Consider the following 19,605-nt stretch of genomic DNA (forward strand, 5'->3'; position numbering starts at 1 on the left):
CATATTTTAGAAGGAATCTCTCATTTAGACTAGCATTATATTTTATACTGTTATTTTTCAAAATTAAATGGCTTCATAGAGATAACAAGAATAGAATCATTATAGAATTTCTAGATTAATTTGACCTGGAAAATTCTTGAATGATAGTGCACAGACCCCTTTCAACAGCTCTTTCTTAGATACTACTCAGTTCCAGACTTTGTCACATAAAGTTGATCTGACATTCTGGCAGTTTACTTCACTGGAGGGGTTTGTTAGTGGCTCAGAGCTGGTAGGGAATCTGGGCAGGAGAGTTCCTTTGGACAGACAAATTGGGCCCAGTGTCGTTGATCTGATTTTACAGCCAGACTTGACACATTCATAGTTTTCCTCCTGTTTTTTTCCCCTTAGCCCCTGAGATTTACAGCTTTTAAAACTATTGCACTGTTTTCTGTCTCCTGCATTTAAGTTAAAAGCTGACCAGTCTGCAATATAAAACATAGAATTATGGTAATGAAAAAGAGGTTAAAAGCTATCATGACAAGAAAAACTTGGGCAGGTTTGGCTGACTGATATGGTAAAATTATGCATTGAATTAAAGCATTAAAATGCAGTAGAATTAATGGAGAGGAGAGAATGGGAGGGCAGTAGCAATGCTGTATCAGCATGTGGACTGCAAATGGGCTGAAGTGGGCATCTTAAATGCTTACTAGATCCAGAAAATATTTATATTTAGGAGCTTGCCATCTTTGTCAGGTTAATAGAGTCAGAATTGTAGAACTGGATGAAACATTTAGACATCATTTATTCCAGTGCCTATAACAGACAACCTACAATAGTAAAATGACTTACCCAAAGTCATATAGAAAATTAGCCAAAGTTGGATTTAAAGATGAAGTTTATTGCCTCTAATCCACTGCATTTTGCTTCAGGTCACACTATCTTAAAGTATTTTAATGAAAAAAGTATAGAATTTATATGAACATTACTCAACTTTTTTGGCTAAGCAAATCTAACATACTCATATAGGCTGTAACAGTACAGTATTTTATGACAATTTCCCACTGAAATTGGAATCTTCCAATGATGTATCAAGAGTGAAAGTACATATTTAAATTAAGAAGGAAGGAAACAAACATTTATTAATTCAAGGATCCTATAAAAACAAACCATATAATCCTTTAGGTTCCGTGGACTCCAGGTTAAGAATTCCCAAAGCAGATCAAGTAAAAAGTATTTATTAAGCACTTACTATGTATTAGGCATTATGCTAAGCACTTGTTTAAAAAAATACAAAGTAAAAAGCATTTGCATTAACATCAGGATCTGGCCTAGTGCTGGAAAAAGGGAGAAGCAAAAGGACTTTTTTCCCCAATGTTTTTAAGTTAAAAATGACTTTCATTAAGGTTTCTCAGTCTCAATATATTTTTTAGGTTTTAGCACACTATTCTTTATTAGAAGTCTTTCTGATTTAAATGGCCAGCTTCTCACATCTCATGTTCAAATGTATTACAAATCCACAGATATTAATGTATCCTCAATATGAATAGTAAGGCATGAAAACTGCTTCAAACCTAACTGGATTTCAAGGAAAAAGAAGCAGGGTGGTAGAGCAGAAACCAATATATCATAGTGAATGAATATAAAAAAATTAATCAGTCATACAATACAGAAATATCAGATTCTCATTAGAAAAGTCAACCTAAGATAAATTAAAATGACACCAAATCAAGATATTATTTTTAAAAAGGAAGGCAAGATTTTTTTTGAATTTCATATCAAGCATCTGATAAACATGACAGTATCTACCTACTCTCCCCCAAGCAAAAGTAGGCTATAAAGTATTGAAAACAAAGCACCAGTTATTGTAGTCTTTTACTTTAGGTAGTGCTTCAGAGTACCTAGGTCCTGACTTGCTTTCTTGCTGATTCCCATGAAGATGACTGCAATGTTGTAAGTTAAATTCATTCTGGTTCCCCTCCGCCTAATTTGTCCAGAGAGTTCCGGTACTTCTGTGAATTCTTAAGATATTTAAATAAACTGGAATAATTCATGATCAGGTTGACAGGGAAGATTGGGAGCATTGGGAAGGTTTGTCTACAGAATATATCAAGTTGATATCCCTTGAGGTCATGTGTACTGTGGATCGCTCAAGATGGTTGTCCTAGGAAGGCCAGGTTAAGCAGAAGATAGATAGGAGTAGGAAAAAAAAGTTGGTCCGTGGAAGAGTCCTTTTATTTATAAACAAAAATTGATACTTGGTGGGAGTCAACTTGTCCTTATATCAATTGAGAGATTATTTGATTAAGAAACACATTATTTCTTCTCATCCACTATTTCTTCCTCTAAGAGGAAAGAAGAGGAGGGACAGGAGAAGATTTTTTTTTATTTTAAAGAAAGATATATTTTAAAAAGATTTTATACATACATATATATATATATATACATACATATGTAGCTAGGTTCAACTAACCTAGCCAAACTAACAAAAGGCAAAGTCCTTGAAGTCAGGACTACTTTCAGTTTTTTTCATCATATCCCCAGCATGTAACTTGGTACATTGAGCCCCACATTAAGGTTTTCCATTTTTGGTAAAGAGATGCTTAAATTTTTTTTTCATGTGCTTTATTGTTAGAATGACTTTTCATCTAGTAGGCTTAACTAATGATTACTTTTCATGAATTGTAGTGCATGTGCAAAAGACATGTTTGCCTAAATTGTGCCTACCTGATGTAAAAACAAGTCAATTTAATCATTTCATTCAGTTTAGTGGAAAAATTTACTGCTCAAATTAAAATGGACACACCAGTCTCCCAATGTCATTAGCAACCAAAACTTCAGTCTTGCCACTATTAAAGACTTCTTTTTCTCAATGATGTTTAAAATTTATAGAATTTTTTCTCATTTTACCATAAAGTGAAGGCTTAACTTTTCAATTACATTATCTTAATAAGCAAGTTAAAGCATAAAGTCTATGAAATTTCATAGTAGAATAAAAAAAATCAAGAGGTCTATTTAATATGTAATATCAGAAAAGCAGTATATAATGTATTTTAGAAACTGTTTATTTTCAAATATTTATTTCCTTGAAGTCATTAAGGGATTTTTGTAATTTCCTAAAGCCAATTCAGTTTTCTCTCCTCTTCCCATTCAGCTTGGGGCCCAACTCTTGCATTTTTGTATATCCAAGACACAGACTGATGAAAAAACTCTAGGTCATCTGTACAAATACATGTCAAGATCTGAGTTAAACACTTTATTTATTTGGTCTTGATGGTATTGGGCAAAATGGTGGTCAGGGAAAATGTTTTGTGTTGCTGTGAATCTATTCCAGTAGGTTCTGCATTGATGCACTGGGAGCCAACACAAATTATGAGACTGATTTTTGTAAACCAATATATCAAAGCTCTTATATTTAATGATGTGTGTGTATATGCTTGTGTATGTATGTCTTCAGAGTATCACAGAATCTGAGTTAGAAGGGATCTTAGATGCCTTCTATTCTGAAATTATATACCTAAACAAGAATTTCATCTCTACACATACCTAGTTTTTATCTGAAAAAGCTTCCAATGACAGGGAACTCACTACACACTAATGCAGGCTATTCCACTTTTTGAGAGCTCTAATTGTTACGAAGATTTTGTTTCTTTACATCAGACCATTACTCTTAGTTCTGCTCTCAGAAGTCATGCCTATAAGTCTAATCTGTCTTTCGTATGGCAGCCTTTCAAATACTTTTCTCCTACATGATAAACATTCCTCATTCCTTCAGCTGATCCTTATATGGTATAATCTTAAAGTTCTTCATCTTTCTAGTTACCAGATGGTAACCACACACTGGAGGCAGCTAGGTAGCTCAGTGGAAGGACCTGGAGTCAGGAAGACCTGAGTTCAAATATGGGCCTCAGACACTTACTAGCTGTGTGACCGTCGGCAAAATCACTTAGCCTTTATTTACCCTAATCCACTGGAGAAGGAAATGACAAACCATTCCAGCATGCCTGACAAGAAAACCCCATGGACAGTATTGGTGTGCTGAAGTCCACGGGATTACGAAGAGTTGGGCATAACTGAACAATTTATCAACCCTAGAGAGTTATATACTTTTGACAGTAATGGCACCTACCATTTTTATATTATCTATTTTTAATTATATTCTAAAACAACCAAGTATAAACAATTGCCAAATATCATTGGTTCCCATACCAAAAAATATCTCTCTCATTCCCTTCTCCACACACATACTTTAGTTCAGGTCGTCATCACCTCTCACCTAAAATATTACAATGGCCTTTTAATTGGAATCCAGCATTCTGTCTCTCCCTTCTCTAATCAATGCTTCATACAGCTTTCAAGTCTCTGTATAAAAAGGTCTAGTGCTAGAGGGAGCTCTTGACTCTAGGATCAAATACAAACTCCTCAGTTGGGCATTTGAAAACCTCTTACAATCTGACTCAACTACCTTTTCATGCTTCTTTCCATTAATTATCTTCCCAGATTCTACATTCAATCCAAATGGTATATTTGATGTTCACAATACACAACAATCCATCTCCCTTCTCTGTGCCTTTTCCTAGGCTAGTTCCCAGGTCTGGAACACACTCACTCTTTAAATCCTGGAATCTATAACTTCTTTGAAAATTTAGTCCAAGTGATATCTTCTTCAGAAAGCCTATCCTGATTTGTCTCTCTTACCCATATTTACTAGCATTCCTCTTCAGAAATAACATTATACAACACATGTATGTGTGTATACATGTGTAAATATATGTATAATATACATAAACATACATATACCTATTTACACATATACATAATAGAATTTTGTATATATCATTACATAGCTATATATTTTTATATATGCTTGCATATAGTTATAACTATATATCTTGAGAGAGAGCCAATATCCCCATGCATATAGATAGCTATATAGTATTCAAAGAGACTCCATCTCCAGACTGCAGGAAATTTCACTGGCTGTCCTTCATATCTAGAATTCTTTCCTGCCTCATCTCTGCTTCCAGCTTCTTTAGCTTCTGTAAAGTGCCAACTAAAATCCTATCCTGTACAAGAAGGCTTTCCTCATCGCCCTTAATGCTAGCACCTTCCCTCTTTTGAATATCTGTATCTTATTCTGTATGTATCTTGGTTGTGCATAGTTGTTTACATGTCATCTCCCTTATTAACCTCCTTGAAAGCAGGAATGGTCTTTTTCCTTTCTTTATATCGTTAACATTTAGCACAGTGCGTAGCATATAGTAGGGGCTTAATTAGTTAGGGCAGAGGCTACTTTGCTGTGTGTCTTTGCACTCCTATGACCTAATAGTGCCTGGCATGTAGGCTCTTAATAAATGTTGTTGAATGTATGAATCAATGAATGGATGACTGAATAAACATTCATCTGGTTTCATTTACTCCTTACCAAAACTCAAGCTCATCTCTTGGAAGTCATATTTGTTTTTAAAAAACCAAAATCAGTTTGTAATTCCATCTTGACCATTCACTTTAATCAGCAGCACTGATTCTGATTTAACTTTTGGTGGTTTCTAAAATAACAAATTTAATCTCAGAAATCTAACACTTGTTGCTCCTAAGAATATCATTGTATATTTTGGTCTTTGTATCTTTATCGTTTAACTCAGTGCCTGCTGTGTAGTAAGTGCTTAATAAAAGCTTGTTGGTTGATAGACACATCATTTCAGAAACCTGTTTTTTCTCACTCCCAATGCCCACCTACAGTTTCATTTGTTAAACAGGAAGTTGTTTTCTTAAAAGAGAATATATAGGAATATAAATCTGTATATGCATGCAGAAGTTGGGATGAGCTAAAAAAAAACTTTCTTTTTGAGAAAAAAAAGTTTGAATGTCTTGTCTCTGAAATGACTAAACTGCAGGCTTATATTACGTACCACCTAACTGAAAATTTTACATTCTTTAAATATACTTACATATTATGTATATCTCTATATTTAACATTATCTGCCTACATATAAAGATTGATGATAAGGGAAAATAAGTCATCAAACCATCTGACCAATGATGATATATGCTTGCATGTGATCCTGCTCTGAAACCTTTAATATTCATTTTCTTTAGCATCTATGGAGAGAGCAGAGCGTGGAAAAAAGCTACACATTATGGTACCAGGTACTACCTAACATTTTCTCAAGGCTTAACCCTCACAGTAGTAGCACCGTATGTAAACAAATCAAGTGGGGTCCAAGCCAACCTGGAGTGTTTTCAGAGGCAAAGCACATAAATGGTTTAGCACCTCAGTCTCTTTTCTGTGTGTTTGCTTCTGTATTTAAATGTGTTTGAGGTTTTCAACATTCCCAGAAAATTGGCTGTTAAGAGGCAGAAAACATGCAATTTATAGCAGATGGGTACAAACTCTGCCAGCAGTACAACTGAAATGGGATCAATCAACAGCACTTCATGCCCCATTTATCCAGAAGAAACCCACCTGGGGGAACCCTGTGGAATTTTTGCCTATTAAGAAACATCTTAACAAGTTTTCTTTAAATAAAAACTTGCCAGTTGGCATTAATCTGGCAGAAAATGGTTTCTCCATTAGCCATCTCTTTGTATTTCTCTTGTTCTCTTTTTAAAACTGTTATCCTTTGTTCTATTTACTTGTAAAAGACTAAGCCTGGAGAGGAGCCCAGATTAATAATGCCCAACCTTCAAAACTGGTTATATTTGTCCAATTGGCTTCATCCAGGTTAATTTTTTTTGCAAGGATTAAGCTCTCCTTATTTCTCCCCACTTGCTAGCCCCTTATTTCTTTTCTCTGCCTTCCTTGTTCTTTCTACCTTTTCCCCTCCTTAATTTTAAAGTGTGTCAGACCAGCAATGTGTATTACGAGCCTGGGGAACACCTGCAACCTTCACTACCCTTCAGGGAAATGGAGCAATAAATTGGAACCCAGACTTTGTGAGGTTTCTGAAAGAGACTGGCCTATGCAGCACAGTGTGATTTTAAAATAAAAATCAGTTGCTTTTGAATGTTCCAAAGGAAGCATGAGTTAATCACCCCTCTCCCCTTTCTTTTTGATTCACGAAAATGTTATAGGTGTAAAGTGGATATTGCAGCCCTCCCACTCAAGCAAGACAATTGTTTAGAGCTGCCGCTGGAGAACCGTCTTGGCTCACTGCTTGTACTGATCACACTTACACCCTGTTCAGGTGTCTCTGTCTCTGATCTCTGTGTCTGCCCCTTGGCGGACCCCAGTGAAAGAAAGCAGATTTCCCAACGCTATGTGAGTGCTCTGGCATGATATGTCATTTTTCTTTTACAGTTGAAGCAAACATAATTTTTATAATTAAAAACATCATTAAAAAGGAATCTTTGTCCAGAATGTAATTGTTTGTCTCATAAAAGAGGAATTAGCACAGTTGATAAGCAGGTGAAATGAGATGCCATTTTGCCTGTTTATATGTGGTTTGATGTTTTTAAGAGAAAAGGTGTTTTCCAGTCTTAGGTTCTATGTGGGTATCATACAAAATAGATTTGTGGATTGTAGGAGTAAACTTTACCTTAGTATATTTACAAATGCAATGGTAATTACATGTTTAATTTATATCTTTGAAAGTTACTGACGATGTATTCATGAATATTTGCAAAAATATGTGCAGTCCTTATGAAATTTTCCTCCTTATGGTTATATGATACCAGCCATTGTAATATATAATTTTGCAAGTGATTTATAGTAATCTAAATGGTTGCTTTTTAAAATTAATATGTTTTATTTCCTGATTTTATTGTCTATGATCCTTTACTCTACATTCTTAGTTTATGAGTTAATTTTATACATCTAATGTTACATTGAACCTAGAAACTCCTGAATTAATGGGTATGATCAAGGAATTGTGTGTTCTAACTGCAGCTTAATCAATTCATACATACAATGAGATGCCCATCAATGTAGATGATAACACTAGTTGTACTCTAAACTCTCTCTCATGTGCCTAGATACATTAACTATCCTCTTAATTATATTTCTTTTTCTTTTCTTTTCTTTTTCTTTTGGAGGCAATTAGGGTTAAGTGACTTGCTCAGGGTCACACAGCTAGTAAGTTCTGAGGACAGATTGAACTCACCTGACTTTAGGCCAGTGCTCTATACACTGCTTCTCCTCTTAGTTATATTTCTGTGGAAGTAAAAAATTTAACCAACTACAAGTCTTTTAAAAATACTTTCAAGAAGACTTGTGAAAGTTAGAAGTTAATATGTTTGGTGACTTTTGTTAAGAAAAATAAACTTAGAGTGTTAGGACAAAGCTAGGATGGAAACATTTTCAGAAGTCCATGACCATTGACAGTTACTTTTTAAGAAATTTAAGAAGCTAGAGGTGGTTCTAAAGAATAATTTTGAATTACTTGATTTAAATTATCAGGTCAAAAAGGCAGTATTGAAAATATAACTTAATGTTGCCCTTAACTCACTTACTAGTAGAATATACTGAACTTAAATCTTAATTCAGTTCTTTCACTTCCCTTCTACCCAAAAGCTGGCCAGTTCAAAATTAATCATTTCTATTACCTTTACAATGTTTTTTTTTTACAAATGCATAATTCAATAAGGATTAGCCTAATTTCCTTATTTTAGATAAAGCTACTTGTAGTTGCTTAAGGATGACCTGTCTTCTGTCCAGGGTTTCGCAGCCTGTTAAATTTCATTCATGGCTGAAAATGACAGCTATTTTGCATTTTTCAGAAACATTTTTGAAATCTCTTTCTTCTACTACAAAGAGACAAATGGGCAGTTTTCGTTTAGTTTAGGGTCTTTAGGGTCTGGCAAAATCATTTGCCACAATATTTAAGTCCTGGTTTTTTGATAGGTTCTGATTATCCAGATGTCAATTAACCAAGGTTTCACTGTTTAAGAAGCAGTGATAAAAATGTAAATCTGATGCTACTCTCATTCACAGTGAGGATTAACAAATGATGATTGAAGATTTGGTTCATAAAAATTGAAGGGAAGAGAAAATTTTCATTAAATAATACTAAAAAAAATTCTTCTGACTTTTGAGTTACTTAAAAAGTGGATTCCGTGTATCTCCTTAGTAGAATTTAAACTCAATTATTTTTGGTGCTATTTCAGATTATTTATCTCCAGAGCCTAGCATCATGCCTTACATTCAGTAGGCACATAATAAATGTTTATTGAATTGAATTAAATTTTCATTGATAGGGATGCCTATTCAGAGGCCAAGTTCTACCAATTAATATCCATGTGTTTGCATTTGTGATCAGAATAGTGGGAACTTTCAGGGAAGTTCAGAGTTGTTTTAGCAAAGAAAAAGGAACACTGTTTGTAACTTTATAAACATTTGTCCTTGGAGGAAGAGGGAGAGTATGTCCAGTGTCATTGGGGAATGACGTTAAAGAGAGATCTTCTGCGGTCATAATGGTTTCATTTTGAAGATGCAGCTGATTAATGCTCAACCATTTGCATTTTATGTAGCAGATACGAATGCCTATTTTGTTAATGGGTCCATTTTCTTAATGGGTTTAGTTGATTTTACCTGCATTTTTGCAGCTCTTCTTTAAGGGTATAAAAAGGAAGATAAAATGAAAACGTTCTTCCATAAGATTTAAATGCCATTTAAAGAGTATATCAATGAACTATTTTTGTACTCATTTTAATTCCTTTTCTCTCCCCAGTGCTTACAGAACTCCCTGAAAGATATGAAGGACATTGGCATTTTACAAGTGAAAGTTTTAAAGGCATTAGATCTCTTAGCTGCAGATTTCTCAGGTACAGTATACTCTCATTTATTCATTAACATTTATTGCTCTTTTGGTCTATTGGCGTCACAGCTTTTCCACCCTTTTTGTGATCAAATGGCAATGTAAAATATGATGAGCTAGGAAGGTTTATAATAAAAAGCATTCTTTGAAAGATAGCCAAGGACTTAGTCAAATGCATCTAATATAACCCTTTGCACCAAATTCTTAGAGTAAGTTTCGTGATGATTGGTTAATAGAGTAAAAATAGCTGGCATTTACATAATACTTTTTTACAGGCATTTTACACACATTATCATGGGATCCTCACAATACTCAGAGAAGGAGACAGTACAAGCACTATTATATCAATTTTACAGATGACAAAATTGAGGCTCAGAGAGGTTAAGTGACCATCAAGATCAAATACTTTATAAGTGGCAGGGCCTGAACCTAATTAAACCCACATCTTTTGTTGCTATACACAATGCTCTTTACACCCTGAGCACTGCCTCAGGCATTCCAATAGCAAGGGGGTTTGAGATTTTAAGGGAGTAGGTAAATTATGAGGGTTGCCATGTTTTTAATGCTAAGTTAATTTGCAAATAGAACTGATGTGATGGTGGCCATAAAGAATGAGTTATTTTACTTATTTCCTGCCTTTGATCAATTAAAAAAAACCTCCCCAGTTCCAGTGTCTTATCTTATATGTCCATCTATACCACAGACAGAATGCGTAACATATAAATTTTAATCATGACATGTATAATATATACTAGAACAAATTCACCATAATGATAAGAAGAGTAATTCACTTTTATATAGTGCTTTAAGGTTTCCAAAGTACTTTCCTCCTAACAACCCTGTGGAATAGGTAGTGATATAGAGTCTATGGCAGGGGATCGCTCTATAGATAAGACAATTTTACGAGTTTCTTTTGGAAATTTATTAAACATAGATTCTTGGATGGAGACAGAGATAGCCATATCTTAAACAAAATTAAACTGTATGATGTAAATCATGTGTATATTTATATACGTGTATATAAACAAATAGTCCATACCCTCCACATACTTATGTTCCATGATGACTAAGCACAGTGTCAATTTAGGGGCAACAATTTTGGTTTCTATGGATGTTCCTTCAAATACAGGGAATCCAGAATTAGAGATAGTAAAAAGTTCTTTATAGAAGCCTCATCAGTAGTACCTACCATTTGGGTCTCTTAGCCTGGATTGAACTCACATCTAGTGCCACCAGCCTATAGGCTGATCCGAAGATGGTGAGGGAGGAGGCATTAATTCATTCATTTAACAAGCATTTATTAAGCATCTATTATTTATACTGAGAGGAAAGACCTATCTCTCCAGTTAAACATATTTATAGACCTGCTCACTCTTGATTTTTAGAATAAAAATTATTTGCAATTTTTTGTGGGGATTGTGTATTCCACAGTGAACTGTTTGATGACCTAAAGGAAATGCTTCAACTCCTGAGTTAAGCAGGCAATGTTTTACTTATTTAATGAAAAATAGCTTTTTCTATCAGGTGTAAACAGTGTTTCTGAATGTAATAAGCAATCATTTGGTATCCTGATTTACAAGAAGGTTTAGATTATTTTTTTAATCTCAATTCCAGTTCTTTTGATACATTGTAAATATACCCCAACAACATATCTACAAATTGCCTGTGGTTCCATCTGAGGTTAAAAGTGGTGGTACATGATAGTGAGTCCTAGGAGAGTTCATAAAATAAATCCTCATGTTTTTTGGAGCCCTCTCATTTAGAAAACCCTGTGAAAATATCTGTTTAGTTGATCTGACCACATGGATAACTGTGATATTACAGTTACTCAGGAAAAGAAAGGTTGGCCAATTGTGAAGAGTAAACAGATTTACTGTAAGAAAACCAGTGGTCCCCCTTTTAAAGACAGAGCCCATTTGTAAGCAAAGAATAGGGTTGATCAGCAGTTATTAAGCACTTTTCATGTGTTAGGTACCGGAGGATTCAAAGCTAAAAAGTTAATTTCCCAGTCCTTAGGAGCTGCCATTCTATCAGAGGAGACATGTGCACACAAAGGGAATAGAAATAGGGATTAGACCTATGGTTTGTCCTAGCAATGCAGGTTAACACCCTCTCTGCAATTTGTAATCTAGAATTGCCTGAAATACTGAGATATTAAGTGACTTGCCAGGGGTCTTAGAACCAGTATGTGTCAGAGGCAGGACTTGAAACCAGGACTTCCTGGCTTTTGAGACCAGTTCTCTTTGCACTACATCATGTTGCCCCTTATCCTTACAAGTATATATATATATATTTGTAATATATATTTGTAATATATTATATAATTATATATCATATATAAATATATATTTGTAGTATTGTATATATAATCTATACTATATGTAATACCTATTTTATATATTATATATATAAATATATATTTGTAATATTGTGTATATATATATATATTTACAAAATTAAATACAGGGTAATTTTTGACAGGATGCATTAGTAACTGGTAGAATCAGGAAAAGCTTTACATGGAAGGCGCTACTTGAGCTTAATTTTGAAAGAAATTAGGAGTCTCCAAAATGGTGAGAGGGGAATAGTACATTCTACGAATGGGGGAGGACTTTGTAAGGGCATAGTGATAGGAAATAGAATGGTGTATGAGAAACAGCAAGAAGGCCGATTTGGCTGGATTGAAGAATGCCTATAGGATATCCATTTTAAATTACCAGATAAGTAATTGGAAGAAATGTGAGATTAGAATCCAGGAGAGAGAATTATTCCATTCTTTTTTGTTTCTTTACTTAAAAATTGTACTTGAATACTGTGTGTTTTGTTACACACTGAATGCTATGTTTGCTTTAAGCTTTGTGGCCATACTTATTGGGGGAAAAGAGCCAGTTACTTTTGTGTCTATTCAGGGCCATGTGACCACTCTGGTGGTATACTGTTGTTTTATATATGTGATGCCCAACACACGCAAAAAAATATACTTGAAAATAATAAACAAGTTATCAAGTATGTGCAGCGAAGTGGTGCAATAGATAGAGCTTCAAGCCTGGAGTCAGGAAGACCAGAGTTCAAATCTAGCCTCAGACACTTACTAGCTGTGTGACCTTAACCCTGTTTGTCTCAGTTTCTTTATCTGTCAAATAAACTGAAGAAGGAAATAGCAAACCACCTTAGTGTCTTTGTCAAGAAAACCCCAAATGGGATCGAATCATTTCTGACTGAAATAACTGAACAACAAATTAAGTATGTTCCTCTTAAGGATCTAAAAGTCCCATGCAAGTGCAAAGGATGGAGAGATGGTCCTTAATAGTCACTCTTACAAAGTATAGTACTACAGACATAAAGAAGAGATTCTCCTGTCAAGAATCAATACTGGTTTACAAAGCACTTTTGCTGTAACTCCTGTTTTTGATGACTTCTAATTTTCTAAGATCTCTGGCTTGCTAATAAATTCCCAGTCAGGTCCTAATTTTTCAATCAGCGGCTTCAGTGAAGGGACTTCACCAACATCTATTGGTGATGTTATGTTTGGAGTTTTCTGTTCACCTAAAAGGGCTATTATTTGTAATTATGCAGATTGTTGCAGAAGAGAAAATTTAAAGGTAACTACAAAATAGTTATCAGCTAAGCAGATCTACTAGAGTTTATTTTCTTTTGTTCTTAAAAAGAATAAAATTAAGTAAAAAAAAAGTTGTCTATGAAATATTTCTGTAGCTATTTCTTGTGCAAGCTCATTTAATAATTAGCAATATTCAAGCCTCTGTTCAAACTTTTAAACTACTTAAATCTCTTCATATATTTAACTTTTAAAGATTGTGTCAATATAGAACAAAAGTAACTCTTTTTAATAAGTCTATATATTAGGTATTAGGTGTTTTGAAATGTGAAATAAGGTAATATTTTCTATATCATATTTTTAAGTGATAGTTCTTAAGTTATTTTCTATATTTATTCATTTCTTCTGAAATATTTTAGTATGAGCCTAAAATTATTTACATATCATTCTTTATTAATTTACTTCCAAATATCATACTGAATTTTGTATTTCGTGTATTCTGGTATTTGTATATAGAAAAGGAGAAATGGTTTTTTCTGATCATAAAATAATTTATCTGCTTTTATCTTGTCCCTTTTAGTTGGAAGAAAGACAATCTAGTATTTTCAGTTCTGAAATTAACATTGAGTATTAGCTCCATAAGTGATTATCCTAATGGAAAAGTTAGTGCCTGTCAGACATTTTCTATAGTTTGTCTTACAAACTTATGTCCAGTTGAGTCTAAAATCCTCTTTAAATAAAAGGTTATTCAGTGTAATGTCATTACATTGAGGTAATTCATGCCTGAGCTTTGATTCATGAAGCAAATGACGAATTGTGTTTTGAGGGTAGTGCCAAAGATAGCTGCTGTGTTATAGTGTAATGTGACCAACACATCCCATTTGGCTGCTACTGTTTAAAAAAAATAGAGTAAGTTCTTATCACACAAAAGGAGAATCATAAAGATCAACGTTCTCTCCTATGCCATTGAGAAATGATGAGTGCTGCAAGTACTGTTTCCATAATAATGCCTTCCTTAAATGGTGCCATATTTCCTACTTTCCCTAGGCAAGCACTCAGATTTATGAATTAATATTGATAAAAGTAAAATCAGGGTCCCTTTAAGAGCCTAATAAAGAGATAATCAAGAAGACAATAAAGATCTGTAAGGGTTAACAGAAGAGTTATGAAGGAGCTTTAAAACTTTTCTTATGGTCAGAAGAGTATTGTAATTCAGTGATGATAACCTTACCATAGACTTTAACTGCTAAGAGGCATCAGTGACCGCCTGATGACCCTACATCTATTGTTCAAGTAAAAGCACCCATTGTGAGGAGAAAGGATTTTTAAATGGACCTAGATAACCTAATTGCAGAAGAAGCACATAGGGAAGCTATATTGTTTTAAGAGACTTCAATACATGCATTGTCACTTTGGGGACTAGCTGGGAGTATAAGTCAGAGAAAGTCCATAGGTAAGTTGCAAAAGGCTACCTTCTGCATAATGTATACCCTTGAGTATGAACTGAGCACTAAGACTCTCCTCCACCTAACTATAAAATCCATAATCAAAACCATTACACTTTATTAATAATACAAAACTTGCTAGCAGGATTTGATGGATATTTGAGTTACTATACATATCGTGGTTAGGAGTCTTGAATTGATCATTGTCTGAAAAAGACTTCAAGATCTCACAAATGCTACCACATAGCACTGAGTACGTATAGATGGTTGGGATGTGAAGCTTCTGGAGAATGAAGGCAACCATGGGAAACTGTGCCAAGAACCACTCAGCAGTCCTGCAAAATTGTGGGATCCAACTCACAACCAATAATTGGGACACTGGTTGACTCTGTAAAACTTTCTACCAGGTAGATTACCCAGAGAATCAAAAACTGATTCTGTCATTATTCCTTTAATTTGATAAGAATGAACAGCTAGAGTTTTGTTGACTGGCCAATATTTGTTGCTACCTAGTGATCCAAATAAAAAAGACAATTTGAGAAGCTGGCTTTATAATCTGCAGAATAATTTTCAGACATTTATTTTATCTGGTATTGGTGAGATAAAAATGCCACAGACATTTAGTTCTATGAAGATTGCCAGAAAGATGAAACTTTCTGTGCAGCATTGAAGAATGTATATGGAAGACAATTTAATAATTATACGAAGATGAAAAGATAAGATTCCCCTTCATCCCTGAGGGAAAGAACTACTTGAATGAGTTGATATTGATGACTGGTTGATTTCTCTAATATGCATTCCAACATCATTGAAAAGGTGCTAAGTATAAGGAACCTTCCAAGACACAGATATATTGGCATCAGTTCATTATAAATCAGATTTGGAAATAATTTCAGGATTTCAGTTGCCTCCAAACCCTTTACTAGCCTATTTTTCAGATTTCCTCTTCAAAATGTCACAGTTTCCTTCTCCCCAGAGGTTGCTTATCCAATACTTTCTGGAGGGAAGTCTCTTTCAGGTCAGAGTTTGACTAAATGACTTCTGAGGTCCCTTCTAACTCAGAGATTGTGTTCTTCTATAATCCAAACCAATTTTTTTTCAAGCTATTGTCTCACACCTCATAATATAGCTAAACTTTCCCCTCAAAATCCTATGACCCATGATATGTGCATCTCTTTTCCAGTCTAGTGTGGGAGGCAAGACCTTCAGAGTTATCCATTTTCCTACCTTTTTATAAAGACAGAAGAGAACTGACCAGAGAAAGTGACCCTTGCTTTTCATATTTTCTCCATATAAATACTCAGAAAGAAAGTATCCTTGGTGGTGTATCAGCAATTGTAGAAATCTATTCTCTTTCATCCTCTTCTTTCTCCACTACAGAGATACAAAAATGAATCTGGCCTTGGCCACCAATGGCTTTTGTTTGGTTTGGTTTGTTTTTTTGTTAACAGGATAACTTGTAGAAATATGACTTAAGGTACATATCAGGGAATAGTTACGCAAGTTCACTCTTCACTAGGTTCCAGTAATATTGGGACTTTTCTACGATTTTTTTAAACTTCTACTTTTTGTCTTCCTTTTCTTTTTGTTCTTTTTGCCTGGATCTGTAATTGCATGGAGCTCTTGATGAGCAAACTTTACCAGTCAATATGATTGGCACCTACTCTGACAGAGAGATACCTAAGGCACAGAGATGTTAAGTAACTTTCTCATAGTCTCATAGCTTGTATGTGTCGGAAGCATAAGTATTTCTAGTATTATAGAAATATTGTTTACCATGATTTTTTTCATTTTTTTTACATAGACATCACCAAAATATGTTTGGAATGTGTTCCTTATTTCTATCCCATACTTAGAAGAAAATATACTTGTTTAACAGGAGAATCCATCTTTAAAAAATTTAGTTTGGTTTTTGCACTCTAATTTTTGATAGTATAGATAATAGTTTTGTTAATGTGAAATGTCTTTTCTGCCTCACTGAATATCTTGGGTATGCATAAAAGTGCTATTCTCAATAACTGTTGACCAAAAACAGTATTCAGAACACAAAATTATAGAGTAGGAATGTTCTTGGCATATTCTATAACACTGTGCATTTTAAGTAGGTTCTGTAAGTTAAGAACAGTGGCTGTTGTCTTTTGAAACACAGGTCTGTGTAGCAGAAGAGAGTAGTTCCTATAGTTATTGTTCCCCTGGCATATTAATCAAAAAGTCTATTTTCTTGTTTTTCTTCCCATTGTTGGCTGTTGAAGCTGTATCCATAGCAATACATCTCCTCTTAAAGACGTTCTCATTTCAAAAACGTTTCTTTAATTGAAATTCTTAGAAAGCTTAATAGTAGCAATTGAATGCTTTTAATATTGTTTGTGAGTATCATGGTGATTTTTGCCTAAATCAGGGAGAGAAATCACATTTTTTTAAACTAAGAGACAGTAACTAACTTTAGCAGGAATTCCACTTTAAGACTATCAGAATGTTATCTAGTTTGCGTAAATTTAAGGAATAAATGTAAAGTTTTGTGCTGTATTAATCGGTTGCATTACAAGTATAAAAATGTTCAATGCTGGGGTTGATGAATAGTTTCCTTTATATAGATAAAATGCTTCTCAGATTAGAGTGTATTTTCTTCATGACATCTTGTGAAGTAAATATCACCAGCTCAATTTTTACCAGAGGATAAGTAAACTGAGGCCCAGAAAGTTTCAATGACTTACTTGCCTATGGTCATACATCTATAAAGTCTCAGAACTGAAAATCAAATGCAGGCTTTTGGACGCCAGGTCCATTCCTTTCTCTACCGAAGCACGCTACCTCAAAAATTTTAGCAGAGATGTTACTTAGCTCTTACTCAAAACATTCCAACAGAAATTAAAGGAAAAACGGCATTGTGAAATAAAATATAGTCAGGAAAAGCTTCAGGGAGGAGATAAGTTTTGAGCTAGCCTTGAGGAAACTACAGATTTTAAATGGGGAGAGATGAAAAAAAAAAGTTAGATCAGGGAAGAGAGTGAACAAATGCATGGATGTCGGAGTAACATTTTATGTGTGGAGGGTGACAGCAAATAGGTTAGATGAGTTGTTGGAGAATATTGAATGTTAGATTAAAGAATTTGGATGTGATCTACTAGGCCAACCAACCATTGTTGGTTCTCGAGAAAACGCCTGATGACAAACTTCTGAAAGCAGTGTCTCAGAAAGACTTAGTGTGGCCTATTATCCTGGCCTTCCCACCATCTGTCTCTCATCTCTCTGATTCACCTCCCAGAAAATAAAAGGACAGATCTTACTTAAGCCTTATTTTAATCATGTCCCTTTAAGCAGCAGGTAGGTGAGACAGTAGATTTGGAGTCAGGAAGACCCAAGTTCAGATCCTTCCTCAGACACCAGTTGTGGAACCCCAGGCAAATCATTTATTTTCTCTCAACATCAGTTTCCTCATCCGTAAAAAAAAAGAATAATAATAATAATAATAATACCTACCTTATAAAGTTGTGGGTTTTTTTGTAAGGATCAAATGGGATGACAGATAGAGTGCTTTACAAACCTTAAGGCACTATCTACCTTCTAGCTATCCTTATCATCATCATTATTATTAAGATTCTTAACTCTCTGTTCTATTCATTTCACATATATACTGTAATTTTCCCTTCCTTCGCAAATGGTCCTTAATTGGTTTCATTCTGACCTATTTTGTTTTCCCATCTATCAAGTAGCCCTTTATCTTTCAACAGTTTCTACTCCCTCTGGAAGGTCCTACCTACATAACTTAGAGAAACCTTGACCCCTTTAAATTCCACACAATCTGTAAACCAGCATTTATTGTCTACAATGTGCCATGTACTGCACTTGGTGCCACGGACATAGAGTAAAAAGTGAACCACCCCTTGCCTTCAGGAGACTTATATTGCATCAGGACAGGTAATATGTGTGGATGATATATAAATACATATATATATGTATATATATATGTATATATATATATACACACACACACATATATGTGTAGTATGTATGTATATATTATATGTGTATATATGTATGTATATGGAGATAGAAAGAATTATAATTATATATTGTTATAGACAAGGTAAGCACAAGCTGATGGAAAGACCCCTAGCAGTTGGGAAGATCAAGAAAGACTTTGTGTAAAAGGTTTCTGTGAGTTGAGTATTGAACAAAACTCAAGATACTAAGAGGCAGAGGTGAAGGAGTGCATTCTTGGCATGGAGGAAAGCCCATGGAAAATGCCATTTGTGAGGAACAATAAAAAGGGCAGTTTCACTGGACCATAGAATGTATGAAGGAGAGTGATATGTAATAAGGGAACAAACAATAATTAAGTGCTTACTATATGCCAGGAACTATGCTAAATGCTTTAAAATATTTTCACATTTAATCTTTACTACAACCCTGTAGGTGCTATTATGATCCCCATTTTAGAATTAAGGAAATTGAAGAAGAGGTTAAATGCTCTGCCCAGTACCACACAGCCAGTCAGTGTCTAAGGTCACATTTGAACTCAGGTCTTCCGGGCCCAGGGCTCTATTCCCTATGCCTAGGCTGAAACGGTAGGTGAGGGGTTAAATTATGAAGACTTTAAATGGCAAAGGGAAGAATTTGTATTTCCACATAGAGGTAATAGGGAGCCACAGAAATTTATTGCATTTGCTACTCAAAACCTTTGTTCTGAAATTTTAGACTGTGGTCTACTTGACTCCAATAATTTTAATCACTTGAATAACTTAAGCAGCAAGGAATACATTTTCCTTATTGGGCCCCATTGGGAATGGGAACTATGGAACTATAGCTAGGGCCACAATAAAAAAAAAATATTACTCTGATAGCTTCTAACATTAGAAGAGAGGGTATG

General features: G+C 34.5%; 1 protein-coding gene across 6 annotated transcripts in view; it reads left to right on the plus strand.

Moving 5' to 3' along the window:
- The window catches only part of MCTP2 (multiple C2 and transmembrane domain containing 2), a 214,555-nt gene that overhangs the window by 79,688 nt on the left and 115,262 nt on the right, over positions 1 to 19,605 (plus strand). For all 6 annotated transcript variants that reach the window (XM_036735251.1, XM_036735249.1, XM_036735250.1 and 3 more), the window contains 2 exons: positions 7,054 to 7,240; positions 9,648 to 9,741. In XM_036735251.1, the coding sequence (XP_036591146.1) occupies positions 7,054 to 7,240; positions 9,648 to 9,741 (281 nt within the window). The remainder of the gene's footprint in view (positions 1 to 7,053; positions 7,241 to 9,647; positions 9,742 to 19,605) is intronic.

The sequence above is a fragment of the Trichosurus vulpecula genome, chromosome 8 (genome assembly GCF_011100635.1).
Source record: "Trichosurus vulpecula isolate mTriVul1 chromosome 8, mTriVul1.pri, whole genome shotgun sequence".
NCBI classification, from domain to species: Eukaryota; Metazoa; Chordata; class Mammalia; order Diprotodontia; family Phalangeridae; genus Trichosurus; species Trichosurus vulpecula.